Below are 18,200 nucleotides of genomic sequence, written 5' to 3' on the forward strand. Positions count from 1 at the left end.
TGCTCTATACAACTGGGGACGGGGAGGAGATTTTGCACAGCACACTTTGACCAGAAAACTGTCAAAACTCTCAGTTAAACAAATTACAGGCAACAGTTTCTTTTTACTGATCCCACTTTAAAACAAACCTCAAAGACTTCAAACTTCTCTTTCCTCCTCCCACCCGGAATCACAAAGTCACAGAATTGGAAGTTGGAAGGGGTCAGGGTGGTCATCTAGTCCAACCGCCCTGCAGTGGAGGAATCCTGCCCACAGCCATCCCTGGGTGGACTTGAACCACCAACCTTCTGGTTAACAGCCAGAGACACTGAGAACTGGAAAATATTTACAATGGAAACTGCAATAAAATAGCTTATACACTGTTCTTGGAAGAAAAACTACCCACATTTCTATGTGTTATTCAAAACACAGTACAATAGAATTGTTCTATTTTTTTTTTATAAAAAAGCCAAGCCTTTTCTGCATAGCAGTGGCAGTGCAACCCTAGACATGTCTACTCAAAGGAAAGCTCCATTGAGTTCAATGGGACTTAGTCCTCAGTAAGTGGGCATAGGACTGGAGCCTCAGCCACTATACTTCCATACAGAGCAATTACAGCTGGAATGTGCATCATGAAGGATAAATCATCTGATATTTACTCTTCTTTCTTTTATCATTCTGCACATTATGAAAATAAAATGTGACTTTCCAAAGCGTTTCAATAAATAAGCCTATCAATGTCCCAGATTTGTGCTGGCACAAGAAATAAAATGGAGCTCATAAGTCTAGAAAAAACCCCACAATCTTCTTAAAACACTAATTTTTAAATAAATAGTTTTGTGTGGCACATCATCTTCTGTTGCTGTACTTTAGCACTACTCATTCACGATGAGTAAATTATCTGGCATCAGAAATTCAACCGAAACATTCTCACAGCAACTACGGTAATCATTTTTAAACTTTCCGTTATTACACCAAAAAAACCTACACTGCCATATCGTCTATAATATTTATAGTATCTTCCTAAACAATTACATTTTTGCTCTCTCAAAGTCTGAGCAATTCTATAAAACTTCTACAGCAGGAAAATAATAAGTTATCTCTCTGTACATAAGACTTGACAAGCCCTGTATTAGCTACAACCATCCCAAATTCTTGAGAAACATTTCACAAAACCACCCCGTGTCAAACTGCAAAGATTGTATCTTTTAAAAATATTACCGCTCTTATCAAAACACCTAGCAATCTGCATGACATACATGCCCCTTACCAAACAATTAGCACCCCATCATAGAAAATCTAAAGCCTTTTTAAAGAAATAAATAAATAAGCCTGCAGCCAAAAAATACTGGAGTTTTTTTTAACAATCCCTGGCAACTTGAATTAAAAGCTATACAGGTTGACTCTAACCACCTTCCACCACAAAAATAAAAAATAAAATTCAAGAATCTCTAAAATATAGTCCTCAACAAAGACAACTTCTGCCCACACCATAAGCTCAGGTGGGATCATTGAAGAGATCTTTGGACTTCCAGCAACAATCTGGTTTTGTTTTTTCCTGTGTCTGATCTGCAAAGCTTTTCAGATTTGTTTTGAGCTGGAGAAGCTAGAAAAGTGAGCACATTTTCAAGCTGGAGTAGTTGTTGTTTTTTTCCGAAGTTCACCAGCCTCAGGCTTCCTATGTAACTGGGGACTGTCTGAATGGCACCAACTGCTGCAGCTTCACACCCCCTCCTTCGCCTTGATGTCTGCGCACCTGACCTGTGCTCCTGAAAGAAAAACCCAAACACCACAATCTGGTTATTAATCACTTCAGCGTCACTTTCACGACTTGGCAGGAAAGCTATCGGTGCTGGAAAGGATCTCAAATTGGTTTCGACTGAAGAGTACTTGTTAAAAGTTTTGTTTCCGGAGTAAACAACATTCCCTGGCTGTCCAAAGCACCTGTTGTCCCATCCTGTCCCTTGAGGAGCAGAGACTGTTGCTCCCCACATTTCTTCTCCCACTACGCCGCTTTTCTCTCTGGCTCTTGGGGCTCCCTTTGGAGCTGGTAAGGGGGCACAGGGGTGCATAGGGGGCGTGTGGGACAGGAACCTCTTCACCCATCCGTTCGCCAAGCTCCTCCGATGACCGAATGGCCCCTTTGGGAACCGAAGAAGAGGGAACTGAAGGCTCGCCACGAGCAAGGGGTCATCCTTCCCGCTCTGCCGCGCAAGGCAAGCTTGTGCGCGCCTCGGTATCTCTCCCCGTCGCGGGACGGTCGAGCGGCTTCAGCAAGCGCTGGTCTCCGGTTCTGCGGCTCCTTCTCTGCCCGGGGGCTGGCTAGCTGCCGCCGAGGTCTGCGTCGGGGCCGCCGCCGCGGCGTTAATGTGGCAGCCGCTGGAGAGGTGGCTCCGGACGCGGCCTTGCAGCTGGGTGACCTGGGCGCGCAGGAGGCTGGCGGTGGCGGCCAGCTCGGCGTTCTGCCCTTTCAGCGCCTTGACTTTCTCCTCCAGGCGGGCGATGCGCTCCAACTTGCGCCGGCGGCACTTGGAGGCCGCGATGCGGTTGCGCAGCCTCTTGCGCTCGGCTTTCAGGCGCTCCTGGCTCTCGGCGTCCAGCGGGGACAAGGAGGAGGCCGGCGGCGGCGAGTCTCCGGACGAAAGCGCCGGAGGAGGAGGAGGAGGAACCGACACCACCGCCGCCTCCGGCACCGTCTGCGGCTCCTCCAAAGCTCTGCCCGTCGAGCCGGGCGCTGGAAGGCGAGCCACCACTTGGGGAGGGAAAAAAGTGCCGCCGGCCGACGGGCTGGCCGGGTTGAAGCCGCCCAAGGTGGTGTAGACGGCGGGCGACTCCTGGCGGGACGGAGGGCAGCAGGGGCCCCCCGGGTGGGGGGTGGGCGAGAGGGGCGCCGGAGACACGCCGAGCAGCTGGTTCTGCTTGTGCAAGTCGGCCAGGGCTTTCACGAAGCCGTCGGCGAAGCCCTCCTGCTCCTGCGTCACCGCCTGCTGCTGGGCCGAGGGCTGCGGAGACCGGTACAAGAAGGAGCCCCCGGCCGCCGCCGCCGCCGCCACCGAAGGCCCTCCGCCGCCGGGGCTGGCCGGACCGGCCAGGCCAGGGCTGCCCGCTTGGATCAGCAGCTGCTCGAGGTCGGCGGCCGCCGGCAGCTTCAGCAGAGGCTGCAGCACGCCCGAGCCCACCTCCTGGCCGACTCCGGGCGCGTCGGAGATCAGGCGGTGCACGGCGTTGCTGGTGCCGCCCCGGGGGCGCAGCGAGGTGAAGGGACCGGTGGGCGGCAAGGCAGCGCCGGGGGTGACCGTGGCCGCCGCCGCCGCCACCAAGTCCCGCTGCTGCTGCTGCTTCTTCCCGACCAGGAGCAGCTTGTGCTGTTGGTCTGCCGCGCTTTCCTCGGCCGGATCCAGCCCCGCAGGTCCCGCTGCGCCGGGCCCGCCCGCGAAGCCCGGCAGTTGCACGAAGTCCGGGAGCAGCTCCAGCCCGTCCTCGCCGTAGAAGGGGGCCACCTCCATCTTCACGGCCACGCGGGTGCCCGAGCGCCCGCCGCCACCACCGCCGCTCATGCTGGGTACGACGGCGAGCGGGGCCGGAGTTGACGTCGCTACTGCTGCTGCCGCCGCCACTAACTGAAGCTCCTTCGCTCCCAGGAGGGGAAAAGAGGAGGCGCGCAGCCTCGAAGGCGCCGCCGGCAGCAGCAGAGCCTCACCGGGCGCGCCCGCTCGCCGCCTCCTGCCCCAGGGCAGCCGCCCGGGGCTCGCCGCTTTCTACTTGTGGCATTTTCGGGAAGAAAACTCTTCCCACCCCCCGCTTCCAGCCAGAGGAACTGATGTCAAAAACGCCTCGCCTTAGCAGTTCCTGCCGCTCCGCCTTTCCAGGCTTCGGCCGCGGCGGCGCTCACACTGCCCTCTAGGCTCCGGCGCTGCCGAGGCTGGCCGAGCGGCCTTGGGCTGGCTCGCCTGCTGCTTTTCTTTGTTTACGGAAGGCGATCGCAAGCAAAACAAAGGGAAAGGGGGCGCTGCTGCTTCTAGAGAGGTGGCAGGGGAAGGTGGCATAGAGAGAAGAGAGATTAGAACAGTACTGTAAATCTGAATGTGGGAAGGGTTCCTTTTAGATTCCCCCCGTGCGCGCCCATACTATAGAGAATATCTTCGGCCGCAAATCTCTTCCAAGGCGCTTTGCAGTTAATACCGCAGGCTTTTAAAGACGCCTTATGACGAGTGACAGAGCACGTGCCTGCTTTACCAACCAAAAGAAAAACCTAATGCACAGAGGCATGTGGATTTAATTCCAGATCTTTAAGCAAAAATACAGGGAATTTTTAAGATGCTTGAAACGGTGGTCAAAGCAGGTAGGCGGACGAATAGCAAACAGACTTGTACAACCAATAACAACCAACAGCCTAAAGCCACCCCTCAACTTGATGATATTCAGGGACCACTCAGGCTGTTTCCTGTTGCCATAGGTGAAAATAAATTTTGTTCTTTTCTTTCTCTGATTGCAGTCCCTGTTCTCTACACTGCATAGAGGTAACTCATTTCTTCAAGTATAAGGAGTGATGAAAAAGAGAATATTGCATTCAGGAAAATAGGAGCTTAGGAACAGCTGCCTATCATGCCAGACCATTTGTCCAAGAATTTCCCCCAGTCCTATATGAAGATGCAAGGCAGTCAGCCAGGGACCTATCAATGAGATAAGTTAAAATATGTCAAAAGCTAGGCAGAACAGAAAACATCTAAACCTTCACCTAAAAATATTTGAAGGAGCCAATCTAGCCTTTCTTGGCTAATCAGGATGGGCCCAATAAAAAGACACACATCCCAGCCAACTTCATCACTCTTGCCAGCAAAATTAGGACAGGGCTTCCAAATATGAATGCAATTGATGGATAGTTTATACAGAAGGAGGTGGCCCTTCAAATATCCTAGTCCACGACCATTCAGGACTTCAGAGGTAATAGCCAGTACCTTGAATTTAAACAAGGCTTTTTCGAAATGGTCAAAAAAGCAAGCACCAAATATTATTGTGGCACCAGCTGTAATTTCCCAATATTTCCCAAGGGCAGCAATACGGCACATTGCAACAATTTACCTTGGGTGTGACTAAGGCAGGTGTGGGAGTGGGCAGGTCTGCTTTTTCTGTTGGGTATGTTTAGCCTGATAAAGAGGAGACCAAGAGGATAGCCGTCTTCAAATATCTAAAAGGCTGTCACATGGAGCAAACTAGTTTTCTTCTGCTCCAGAGGCTAGGACCTGAACAAATAGCTTTAAGTTACAAGACAGGAGATGCTGCCATCAGGAATAACTTTCTGACAGTAAGAGCTGTTTGACTGTGAAACAGACTCATAAAAGTCCATCTGTGTTCTGGCCTCAACACCATAGTTCAGTCAGTAGAGCATGAGACTCTTAATCTCAGGGTTGTGCGTTCAAACTCCACATTGGATGAAAGATTCCTGCATTGCAATAGGTTGGACTAGTAAATTGTAAACTGTATGGTCTTGCTTAGAGGACGCACGATCCAATATTACTCCTGAAGCCCAGCTGGTTGCTATGGTAGGGAGTGGTTTGCTTAACAGTGGCTGATGACCCAACTTACTCCCCTCAACTGTTCCTTATAAGGCTTGGTTTCCAGACCCTTGATCATCTTTGTCACCCTCCTTAGCGGACATTCCAGCTTGTCAATATCCTTCTTAAACTGTGGTGCCCTGAACTGGACACAGCATTCCAGGTACAGTCTAACTAAAGCAAAATAGAGTGGGACTATTACTTCCCATGATTGGGACACTATACTTCTGTTGACGCAGCCTAGAAGAGCATTTGCTTTTTTTGCTGCTGTATCACACTGTTGACTCATGTTAAGCTTGTGGTCTACTGTGACCTCTAGACCCTTTTCACATGTACTACCGGCAATCAAGGTGTTCCCCATCATATTTGTGCAGCTGGTTCTTCCTGCCTAAATGTAGAACCTTACACACTCCTCTCTCACAATGGGCAAGTTCCCCTAATGTTTTCTCACCCTAGAGCAGAAACCACTTCGCTGTCACAACATATCTATCCAACAATATACTCGTTAGATCCACATTAACAAGAGCCTAGAGAAAAATAAATACACATCTACTAACCCAGGATACAACACCCACTCCCCTCCTGTCCCCCCATGGGTGTTGGGGGGTGGGGGCAGACAGGACCCACGAGAACAGGCTCACATACTGGAGCATGGAACAATTGTTCTCCTTCTACTAGCATCCCCATCAACATAATGAATATTCCATACAACTCCATACTTTTTACCTAATGGCCTAGATTTTAAAAAATGAAAGTCCACAAAGCAAAATTCAAAAACGGGCACACCACCCTTTGGGGCCATTCCATCTAGGCTGGTGGTACTTATGTGCAGAAATTGTATGAGACCAAAGCTGTGCTACTACAGGGGTTCCCTGAGGAAGGCCAAGGGTGAAACAGATACCTGCGATTCCAAATGCAGACAGACACCTGCAGCTCAATTTTTTAAGCTACTGTTGACTTTAACCATTTGTTTTCAAATACCTGTTTCTGGCTTTTTTTTAAACTGAGAATTCTAATGTTTTATATATTTGTAAGACAACCACTGCGCAGTTCACAATTAAGCAATATAAACTGTGTATATAAGCGAAATATATGTCTTGTTGAGTTAAAAAAAATTCCTTAGTACTATGTTACTTAGGAGTAAGCACAGTTCAGTTCAATGGGGTTACTCTTAAGTAAGTAGGAGCAAGCGCGTAGCCCTAAAAGGAAAAACAAATCTTGCAGAAATTCTTCCATCTGTCTCTCGCTTCAGTTTCAGAACGATTTAAAATAGGCATCCGCGAGAGGCCACCCTGTGCGCTAGCTCAGCTTTCAAACCAGCCCTTTTGAAGAGGGCAACAAGCCGCTGTTCGGACGCACGTACAGTTACGAGCGCGGGAGCCAAGGTAGGCACGTCAAAATCCGAACGGCAGCTCCTATTGGACGCGGCGAGCAGAGACGTGCCGCACCCAAACCATCGCGGGGCGTGACCAATAGCAAAGCACGGTGGCGGCGCTCTCGCGAGAGTTGCTCTGAAGCTGGCAGCGCCATGTTGAAGTAGGGAGAGGCCACAGACAGCTTATGTCGTTCTTCGGGTTTTTTAAATTTTAAAAAAGGGACGCGGAGGCCTCGGGGAGGTATTTGGATCTTCGCGGCCTTTTAAGCGTGTTTTCGAGCTCCCGAAAAAAAAATAAATTACGGCGGTCGAAGGAGGGCGGCAGCGAGAGGATGGTGCAGTCTTGCTCTGCCTACCGTTGCCGGAATCGATACGACAAAGAGAAGCCCATCTCCTTCCACAAGTGAGTAGGGGCGGTGGCAGGAAAGCTTGGAAGGAGGGCGCGAGGGGACAGAGAGAGAGAAAGAGAGCGGGAGCGCGCCCGCGCGCGTGCCCACCCACCCGGCCGCCTGAGCGGGCGGGAAAGGGAGATGCCGTTTGCTTCACGAGGCGGAGCCACAGCGCGTGCGCGCTCCGAAGCGGCGAGGGGGAGGGGGGGGAACTGTTAAAATGTACTACGCTGCGTTGGCCTTTATACTGAAGAGACGCGGAGACTGAGAAGGCGGGGCTAATCGAGCTCCCGTTGTTAATTAAAAACCAAACCAAAAAAACACACAAAAACCCGTGATGGGGGGCGGGGCCGGGATTCGAAGATGTGCTTCGTGGGCTGCGCGGTTGGGATGCGCGTGAGGCAGATTAACCGTCACTGACAGGCTACCTCAAGTGCCATCTCCCTCGAGGCTAATTTCTGGTGTTTTCCCCCTCCCTTTTTCTTTTGGTAAAAGCACAGAAAAAGCGCCGTTTTTACCCGTTTGCAGCAGCATTAAAAAGAGTTTTCGTGGCTTCACAGGTGTATTTGTTGCTTGAGCTGTTGTGACCCCCTCACGAGTTATAATCTTCTGACGTTTACAACAATAAACACTGTTTGTCTTTAAAGCGTCCCGATGTTTTGGTTTTTTTAGCCCAGGGGACGTGCCCTCTCCCCTTTCCGTTCTGCAGCACCCCATCTATCTCGGAACCACTCGCTGTACTATCACCCCCTGCTTTTTCCATAAATATTCCATAAATATTTTTGTATTCCTGCAGGCCACCTATATCTCTTACCCTCCCACTTTTCTGTTTTTCTCCTCCCCCTTTCCCCAAATCTATGTATCTCCATCTGTCAACTGAACTCTTTTTTTTTCTTGCCCAACAAGACAGGTTTTTGTCTGTTTTTTAATCCACTACACTGAATTTTGCAGTAATAAATAACACCATTTTGATGAGTTTAGGTAGACTGATGTTTCCCAAAGACGGGTCTCCAGCTGTTTTTGGGGCTACAATTCCCATCATCCCTGACCGCTGGTCCTGCTAGCTAGGGATGATGGGAGTTGTAGTCCAAAAACAGCTGGGGACCCAAGTTTGGGAAAGGCTGGGGTAGACCCAAGGTCAGGGATGGGGGATTGGTGGCCCTCCAGATGCTGCGGAACTTGTGTTGGCCCCAGGCAACGTGGTCAATGGTTAGTGTTTATATCCGAGACCAGGGAAGAGAGACGGCGGAAGAAGATTGGAAGAAATTTAAGGACTATCTTAGGAAATATTGCAAAATTAATGAATGCTAGAATGATGATGGTTTAGAAATTAAGTGGTTTTCAGCTGCAATGATTAAGTAAAAAGAAAAGAAAGGATAAAAAAGAATTAAATGGAAATTAAGGGAGAGGATTTGTTGAATTAATAATGAAATTGGAATACAGAAAGGGGAGGTATGAGGAGGTCGGGGAAATAAGTTATAAGAAAATAAGGGAATGAAACCTTATTTGTTTTTAAATTGTTTTTAGTTTTGTATTTTGTCTTTTTTATATATGTTATTTTTCTGTGTTTGTGTTTTGTTTTTGCTATTGTTCTTTTTTCTTTGTTTTTGTATAATTTTTTTTTAAAAAAACTTCAATAAATATATTTTTTAGAAAATGGTTAGTGTTTATAGCGGTTGTTGTCCTGCAACATCTGGAAGGGCAGAGGTTCCCCAGGCCTAGATCTTTCCACAAAGAGTTAGGAAAGAAGCACAAAAACATTTGGTATTTCACATCCGAAGACCAAAATCAGAAAAAGGTCCACAGTTGTTTCACAGGCCAACCAATTGTTCACATCTGCTGACTAGCAAATCATTGCAGGCATTATTTGCTGAGGGGTGAAGTAATACAAGTGGTCCTTGAGGAAATCCAGAAGTCCTATTCCTAACTACCCTGTTGTTGTTGTTTAGTCGTGTCCAACTCTTCGTGACCCCATGGACCAGAGAACGCCAGGCACCTCTGTCCTCCACTGCCTCCCGCAGTTTGGTCAAACTCATGCTGGTTTTAGCCAAATCATCATTGCCTTGTAGCAGTGGCCTGAAAACTGCTAAGGGGGCTCTTGCTATAGATAAAGGGTAATTCAAGTGCTTCCCCTCCTTGGCACGATCAAGAAGTTGCACTCTTAACAGGATTTCCAGTTGAAATCCAGTTTGTAGACCCCAAAATGAACTTTTTTTGTTTTTGCAGTGCTTTGATATAACTGTGCCTCATTAAACAAATGAGCAAACATTTAAAGCTAAGTGAGGATGTTTTTGTTTTGCCTGGCAGGCTTTCTGACCTCTGAAATTCCTTGAGACAAGCAGAAATTCAGTGATGAGAAAGTTTTTGACTGTTGAAACTACACGTGTTGCTTTGCTTTTTTATAAGGTGCACAAATTCATTTACAGGCTCCCTTTTGCTGCACTGCTTTGAAAGTTATCACAACTTAAGCTGCGTTTTATTTAATGAGGACTTTGTAAGCAACTAACTCACTCTGGATCCAATCCCATGTTTTCTAATTAATGAGAAAGTGAGTTGAATATGGCTAAAGGGACAAGGGCTGTCTTTAAAGGCTGTATGCCTGGTAGAAATTCAGCAGGTATAATATTCCCAACATAGATATATCTGAGGTGCAGCATATGGAATATCTGTCTATTATGTAGCCGTTGAAAGGCACAGAAGGTTTTTTCCAACTCATGTCCACCACCACTATTGAAGCATAATCTGTAGTAATTCCTCTTGTATCAAGTGAACAACTCATGCTTTGATTTACGAGTATTTTATCTGTAGAGGTGTTAGCTGTATTTCTCATTCTAAACATCTGTTATAACCATCTTCCTTCAAGCCATTTACTAAAACTAGTATCAAGCGTATCCAGGCTATCTTATGATTGCAGAACCAGGGAAATCTTCATAGCATTCCATGGCTTTGTGGATCTCAGCACCCAACGTTCAAGATCTCAGTTTGACAACATTTACTTTTAGGATATGGACAGCCCACAGCTTGTTCTCTGGCAAATTTTACAGGCTTGAAGAAACAGCACCAGTTTCCCTCACACTGGTCATATTGCCCTGCCCCTGAGCCAAGTTGAAACATAATCCTGTAAACTTTCAGTGGTACTCTGTGTTCCCAATAAAGCACATTTGCTTTAGTTTTAACAGGTCAAACATGCACTTTAGTTTGACAGCCCTCTTCTCATTTTTTGGCCAAAAACACAGTTCTGTTTCAGCTGTTCCTTCTTGCTGTCCAGTGAAAACCTATATTTTCAAAGGAGAAGTAAAAAAGAAAGTAAACTCTTTCAATTCTGTCAGGTGGTTAGAATTACATGGACTGAAAAGAGGTAGATCTCCTGAGTTTTGTTTCAATTCTTTGTACTTTTTATTTATAAACCAAATAAGTAAAACACATATGCTGAATATGTTCTCTTATTGTCATCTTTTCTGCACTCACTGATAACCCATCTACCTTTTTCTTTTTAAAAACGCCGGAGTATTATTCTGTGAGGATATTTAATTTTGTGAAAAGTCTGTTAATGTTTTGTTTGCCACCTTAGGCTCCTTTGGGAGGAAGGGCGGAATAAAAGTCTAATTAATAATAATACAGCAATCAGAGAGCAACATTCAAGGGCACTACTATAAAATGAAATCTCCAGCCCTGCCTACTTTATTTGAATTTTACATTCATTCCTATGTACTGCCACAATTTTTCTACAATTCTGCTTGGAACCAGAAGCAAGTCCTGTGTGGAACTCCTGTTATTTATATCTTTTAAAATCACTTTGAAAACGGCTTCTGGGACAGTTTATTACTGTTGCCTTGTAGACAAAGTGGGGAAATATCCTTGCTAATTTATATAAGATGGACCGACGGAATATGTGCAAATAATAACTATTAATTGCCTACCCTTGTTTCAATGTTGCTCTAAGATTGCAGTCCTAAATGCCTTACTTTATGGAAGCCCCATTGCTTTATCAACTTACTTTAGTTAAACTGCAGTCCCACCATGGTCAAAGACCAGCTTAGGAGCCTTAGGAAGTAGTCAGGATGAATCCTGTGCTGCTAGAACCTCCAGTTACATCTGTGGAGAGCTCATCGATTGGTAGTGGGGAATGGGATGTGTTGAGGGTTGCTGTGGATCTACAGGAGTCAAAAACGTCTTTTGACTCCTGACACAGTATTAGAGTTGGAGAACAAAAAGCATTTCATTTAAATTGAAAAGCCAGAAGGAGAACAGAATTGGGAGAAAAATAAGTTTTGAAATAATGAGCTTTTAAAATAAGTACAGTACTTCTGACTTTTGAATACAGTGGTACCTCGGGTTAAGTAATTAATTCGTTCTGGAGGTCCGTACTTAACCTGAAACTGTTCTTAACCTGAAGCACCACTTTAGCTAATGGGGCCTCCCGCTGCCACTGTGCCACTGGAGCATGATTTCTGTTCTCATCCTGAAGCAAAGTTCTTAACCTGAAGCACTGTTTTTGGGTTAGCAGAAGCGTATGTAACCCGAGGTACCACTGTATTAGGTACTAGTTGGTGGGTTCCCTAGTATTTCTCTACACACAGGAGTACACTTCCCTAGCATTCTTTGAATAATCTCTCTGCTCCATCCACCAAATTCTGCTCAAATTATGTTTTGTTTGTAGGTTTCCCCTCACAAGGCCTGATCTCTGTAAGAAATGGGAAGCTGCGGTTAGAAGGAAAAATTTCAAACCAACAAAGTATAGCAGCATTTGTTCTGAACATTTTACTCCAGATTGCTTCAAAAGAGAATGCAACAACAAGCTACTAAAAGACAACGCTGTGCCAACAATATTTTGCCATACAGAACCAAATGTGAAGGTAAGTGAGGTTTGTGGATCTTTTATAAAAATGTCTATTGTTCACAGATACTGTATTTTTCGCTCTATAAGACGCACCAGACCACAAGACGCACCTAGTTTTGGGGGGAGGAAAACAAGAAAAAAAATATTCTGAATCTCAGAAGCCAAAACAGCAAGAGGGATCGCTGTGCAGTGAAAGCAGCAATCCCTCTTGCTGTTCTAGCTTCTGGGATAGCTGCGCAGCCTGCATTTGCTCCATAAGACGCACACACACACATTTCCCCTTACTTTTTAGGAGGGAAAAAGTGAGTCTTATAGAGGAAAAAATACGGTACATTTGTTTATACATAACCAGTGGTTCTTTTTCTAAGCAACAGATATTGTGTGGAGAGGAGAGCAGTTATTAGCATTGGCACCAAATAGGAGAAGGCTGAATTGCTCAGTTCCTGCTTCTTGATATAGTAACTGGAATTGGCTCTCTACTCCTCTACTTGCTCCCATTAATTGAACACTTTTTTTTTTAGTTGTTGGGGCCTTCAGTTTAAAAATGTGAAAGTGGCTTTTTCATTAGCTTGCAACTTTTAAAGTGTTGTTAGCACTTTTAAACACTTGGTCCTACAAAGGTCCTACACCCAATAAACTTGATGGCTTCCATAAGAGCTCGGAGAGAGGGAATGAGCTGTGAGCAGTGCTTCTCCTTTAAGGTGGTATACTATTTGCTTTCCTCACCATTGCAAGGGCACTAAACATTTGACAGTATGTGTGGCTGCAAAGTACCCTGTTTTGCCTTATGATTCCTGGAGAGGATCGCTGCTCCAAGCTACTCACTGTAAGGCCTGTAGCCTTGCCTGCCAAAGGTTCCAGGTTCAGCCAGGAAATGTCCCTGGTCTGAAACGTTGGAGACCTGCAGCCAGACAGTGTAGATAGTACATAGACCAATGACCTAAAGCAGTTTTTGTACTGCATTTGTAAGCCTCAAATCTTCTTCCCACCTTCTCAGTAGGGGGAGTGGGGAGATGAACTGCTGGGGGTGGGAGGGGCAAGATGGTTTTCCGACTTCAAACTCAGTTCTTAGTTATAGGACAGGGCGATGTATCCATACAGCGTCTGAAATCAGTTTGAAGTCCACATTGCGGTAACAGCTTAATAGTACTCAGCATGGTGATATACCGCAAATCATGATGTGTGTTATGTGAAAAATAATGATAACGTCTCTCATGATTCCTGCTGCTCCTGTTGCTCTGTACCAGGGGTCAGCAAACTTTTTCAGCAGGGGGCCAGTCCACTGTCCCTCAGACCTTGTAGGGGGCTGGACTATATTTTGAAAAAAGAAAGAATTCCTATGCCCCACAAATAACCCAGAGATGCATTTTAAAGAAAAGCACACTTTCTACTCATGTAAAAACACGCTGATTCCTGGACCGTCCGCGGGCCGGATTTAGAAGGTGATTGGGCCAGATCCGGCCCCTGGGCCTTTGTTTGCCTACCCATGCTCTGTACTATAAAATAACAGTTGTAACAATATGCTAAAGGCAAGTAACAATTTATTAGTTTTAGACTCCTAAGTAGTGGCAGATGCCAGGATATTACCACATTCGCCTCTACATTCTTCCATCCTTATTTCAGACATCATATGTCAGTATATTGCTATGTTTAGCTGGTGAAATATCACGATGTTGAAAATCAGACGTCGCTCAGCCCTACTTAGAAATTTAAAAGGAGGCATTCTTACGCCCACAGGAATATCCTCTATTCATGGATAGATTATTGCTTTTACACTGGGAAGCTGCTGCATAGCAGCATTCTCATCATCAGCACCGTTTTCTGGTGCCCCTGGGAATTTTCTAATGGGGTTTATCACTCTTTCCCCTACACCCTGAGAAGTGCCCAGGTTTCTACATGGTGCAGCAGGACAGGGGAGCTGGAGTATAAGTGTTGAAGTCCTTGTGGTGTGGATTAATCTATCCTCAGTGGTTACATTTCAGATGTGGCTTGGTAGTGAGAAGAGAATGGTATCTTATGGAAGTATAAGGCTTTTGTGTCACTCCAAGGAGGGAAAATGGAAGACTGAGATGCTCAGAGATATACCCAACTGTCTTTAAATAGTGTAAAAATGTATAATACCAAAACACGAATGGATAAAGTTATCAATCTACTATTAAAACTGGCTATTTGAATAGATACTTAACCCTGGAAATTGTGAGATTACAGTTTTCTTCAAACAAGCTATATCGATTAGCAAATTGTAGTTGCTGCCTAAAAAAAAAAATTACAGATGCCTTTAACAAAACAAACTTAAATGGTATGTTCTTGTCTTGTTGTTTTTAGTCTGAAGGCACTCAAGAACCACTTGAAGTACCATCTCCCCCTTCTCCTTCACCTCCTCCACCACCACCACCTCAAACTGATCCAAGACTAGTAGACCCCAGCATTGGATTGTTAATGCCCCCGCTTCACACTCCCAATAATATTGCTGTTTTTTGTGATCACAACTATACTGTAGAGGATACAGTACACCAGAGAAAAAGAATTCAGCAGCTGGAAGAGCAGGTGGATAAGCTGAGGAAGAAGCTTAAGACTGCACAGCAGCGATGTAGACGTCAGGAGAAACAGATTGAAAAACTGAGAGAGCTTGTTCAGTTTCAGAAGGAAAAAGACGTCATTCCTGGCAAAGGTGGCTATGTGATTCTGCCTAATGACTATTTTGAAATTGTGGAAGTACCTGCCTAGAAGGCTTATGTCTATATTTATGGGGCACTGCCAAATTGAGCCTCATCAGACTAACTCAGAAGTTCATTTTAAAATGCAATGCTTTCTAGTTCTGTGTAGAAGATACTTCAGCCCTTGAGCATATTAAAAAATTGCTATATAAGAATTCTTCATCACTGACTTTCTGGCATTTTTATTTATCAATTGCTCAATAATGATAGTTGTAGTAATTGCAGGAGGTGATAATTTCGTGCAAGGGTTCAGTTTCTGGCCCCTGCACGCATTGGCAGAGCATGCATAAGTGTGTTACACCTTGCCCCCATTACACTCTGTTCTGCCCTCTTCTGGGTCCATAACATTCTTCACTTATAGCATAGTCCTATTCACTTCTATTCATAAGTAAGTCTCACTGTGTTCAGTGGGGCTTACTCCCAGGTAAGTGTGCATAGGATTGCCGCCTTACAGAACACTCCTAAGTATGGTTACTTGGACATAGATCTATTGAATTGACTGGGGCTTGCTGTTATTGGGTGTTGTGTAGCCGACACAGAAATTTAGTCAAGCAGTTAAGCTCGCCACAAGAAACCACTATGTAGTAGAGATAGCTTTTACTTGGCAAATTCACACTATATACACACACTAGTAGCAGACAATAAATAAGTCTTTACTCTCTGAGCCCAGAGAGGGTTCTTTGCTTTCAAAGTCCTTGCTGTGCCAAAGTCCACAAGGCAAGTACTAAGTCCAGTTGCTTTCAAAGTCCTGCAACTGTTAGAATTCTCTTGAGTCCAGAAGTCTTGTAAGTTATCCAACTTCTCTCCCAACAAGCTCTTCTCAAGGCCTGTCACATTTCCCCAGTTCCATAGATTTCTCCAATGGCCTTCACAAGTCTCCACTAATCCCCAACAGTGAGTGCTGTAACCTGAACCCTTTACATACCCAGTACTACATGCTAAACTTACCTGGTAACACAGATAAAACAGTCACAATATGCCTGCAGATGCACATTTCTGCCGACTCAAGTAAATTAAACCTTTTTTCACTTTCCTTAGCACTTACTCCCAGGGAAATGGGGTTAGGCTTGAGCTGCAGTCCTGGCACAGTCAAGACCCTTGTGATTGGTGTTTAAAGGTATGATGGAACAAAGAAGAAAAGGCAGTGTCAGGTATGTAGGGGGCAAGCCATGAAGGTCAAAACCAGCTCCAGTGCCAGTAACACCTGTATTCAAATTATTTATTTTAAGAGTGCTGCTTTAATGTGCTTTCTACAGGTTTCCCACATCAACAGATACACTGCTGCATCTGCAGCCATTTAAGTTGACCGTGTTAAGGGTAGCTCTGTGTAATGCCTAACAATCCAGCCTCGAGATTATGGAAGCATAAATGACCCATTATACCCTCAGCAGATATACAGGCTCACAGTATTTTCACTAGAGCATATCTGGAAGGCCTACCTAGCCACTGCTCCAATCTTGGACTGCAGGTGCAAATCTGGGAGGCTGAATGCTATGTGTAGTGGGTGTCCATATTAAGTCACGAGACCTGCCAGCCATCACCCTCCCAAACCGGTTTAGGTTCATCTTCAGCCAGCTCAACTTCATTTGATACGCAGAGTGGAGTAGATACTAGCTAAGTTGCCAGCACTGCAGGAACTGGGTTAGTTGGAAAAGGGGTGTATCCGGCTGACATCAGCACACTGAGTGACACCAAGCTGGCACAAAATCTTTCCTAGCAGATTCATAAGCAGATTGAAAAAGGGAGGTAAGAGCGGACACCTGAGACTCTGCAGGGCATTATTGGATGTAGGGAAGAAGCAGATTGAAAGTTACCATTCTTCAGAAGCAAAAAGAAAAAATAAATTATTCCCTCGCCCTTCCAGACAGCTTGCAAAGGAAGCAAGAAAGAGACGTCTGTAGCAATAGTGTAGCTCCTTTGTCCCAAAAGCTTGCAGTTGTGGGGAAAGGAAGATCAAATCCCAGCCAAATGACTGAAGAGGATTCTTGCGATCTGGATTCTTCAAGTGAAGAAGATGATACCTTTTCTCACGATGACAGATCTGAACACTATGTTCCCCACAGGAAAGCAAACGTTTCTACAGGGGATAGTATAGATTGTCTGGGTGATAGATATGCACCATGGCCCATTCCCCAGTATGTTTGTTATTGTAAAGATGACCGGAGGGCCAGGTCTCCTCGAAATAGGAACCGCCACCCCCAGCGGCCCTGTTTCGTTCATAAACCAAGGGAAATATGCTGTGCTAGGACTGCCAGCGATGTGAATATGGATGAGGTCCTATCCTTGCTGCCAGGGCGCCAGCGGAAGACACGCCAGCAGCTTCAACGGGAAAAGGAAGCCGCCATCACTCTCCAGTCTGCCTGGAGGGGTTGTCAAGTCAGAAGAGATATTGGCAAAATGAATAAGGCCGCCACCCAAATTCAGGCGGCTTTCCGAGGATACATGACCCGGAAGGAATTGCCTCTGGGACTCTGTGGCTATGGCAGGACCAATCAACGAAAGTTGCAGAAGAAAACGAGAGCTGAAGACGAGAGCAAACCTTTCCCTGCACTCCTAGATTGCCTTCAGCAGTTTGGTTTGGTGTCTGGAACAAAGCCTACCTGCCAGAGCATTTCCCTCCCAAATGACAAGCCAAGGAACTATTCAAGAAACTTCATAGAAGACTATCCTCTTTTGAATCCGAACGTCACCTTTTTTGAGATTGAGTCCACCCTCAGACCCAACAGAGAAGTGTTCACGTACACCTCCTTCAATGTCTTCGCCACAGGAATTGAGGACCAGAGATACAAGGATGCTGCCGCCACAATCCAATCAGCTTGGAGAGGGTACCAAATCCGACAGAAAGGAAGGCCTATGACAGGAGAAGAAAAAAGACCCAGAAACCCTATCTGCTCTAACTTTGCCATGAAGAAAACCCCTTGCAAACACTCATTGCCGGGGCCGGCTCTCAAGGGGCCCAAAATCCGTCAGATCTTTGTTGCAAAGGCAGACCTCCATGACAGATGTAAAGGCACCCTCTCGCTAAGAGATGCACCGCAGATTCGAAATATTAATATATATGCAGTGATAAAGGCCATGCCAGATCCTTCCCGGAAGCCGAACATATCCATACGGGTGCTGAGCCCAAATGCTGTGGTCCAGGGATATGAGAGAGATATGAGCAGCGGGGTCCAGGCTCTCTACACTGTCCAAAATAATAGTGCTTCAATGCCCTCTCAGATCCTCATTCATGTCAACACGCAGAAAAGAAAGGATGTTCTCTTAAAAACTGAAAAGAAGAAACAAAAGCCCTGAGAGGCCCCTCCAAGGTGAAAGTGCTTAGTAAAGGCTTCTCTGAGAAATTGC

At 45.9% G+C, this 18,200-nt stretch overlaps 2 protein-coding genes across 3 annotated transcripts; one reads left to right on the forward strand and one right to left on the reverse strand.

Annotated features, from left to right (window-relative positions):
- Positions 1–445: 445 nt before the first annotated feature.
- Positions 446–4,318, reverse strand: LOC309360009 (transcription factor JunD-like). The gene has a single exon (XM_081894514.1). It carries the CDS (start codon positions 3,534–3,536, stop codon positions 2,250–2,252), a length of 1,287 nt encoding a protein of 428 aa, XP_081750640.1. The 5' UTR covers positions 3,537–4,318; the 3' UTR covers positions 446–2,249.
- A 2,197-nt stretch (positions 4,319–6,515) lies between these two features.
- THAP1 (THAP domain containing 1) lies at positions 6,516–15,010 on the forward strand. Of its 2 annotated transcripts, none has more exons than XM_081894869.1 (3): positions 6,516–7,312; positions 11,959–12,154; positions 14,464–15,010. In XM_081894869.1, the coding sequence occupies exons 1-3, from the start codon at positions 7,242–7,244 to the stop codon at positions 14,863–14,865; spliced, it is 669 nt and encodes a 222-aa protein (XP_081750995.1). In that variant the 5' UTR covers positions 6,516–7,241; the 3' UTR covers positions 14,866–15,010. The 2 variants fall into 2 exon arrangements, with proteins under 2 accessions (XP_081750995.1, XP_081750996.1); XM_081894870.1 differs by lacking the exon at positions 6,516–7,312 and adding an exon at positions 7,816–8,208.
- The last annotated feature ends 3,190 nt before the right edge of the window (positions 15,011–18,200 follow it).

Source organism: Podarcis melisellensis (assembly GCF_964234715.1).
Source record: "Podarcis melisellensis genome assembly, chromosome: 17".
NCBI lineage: Eukaryota > Metazoa > Chordata > Lepidosauria > Squamata > Lacertidae > Podarcis > Podarcis melisellensis.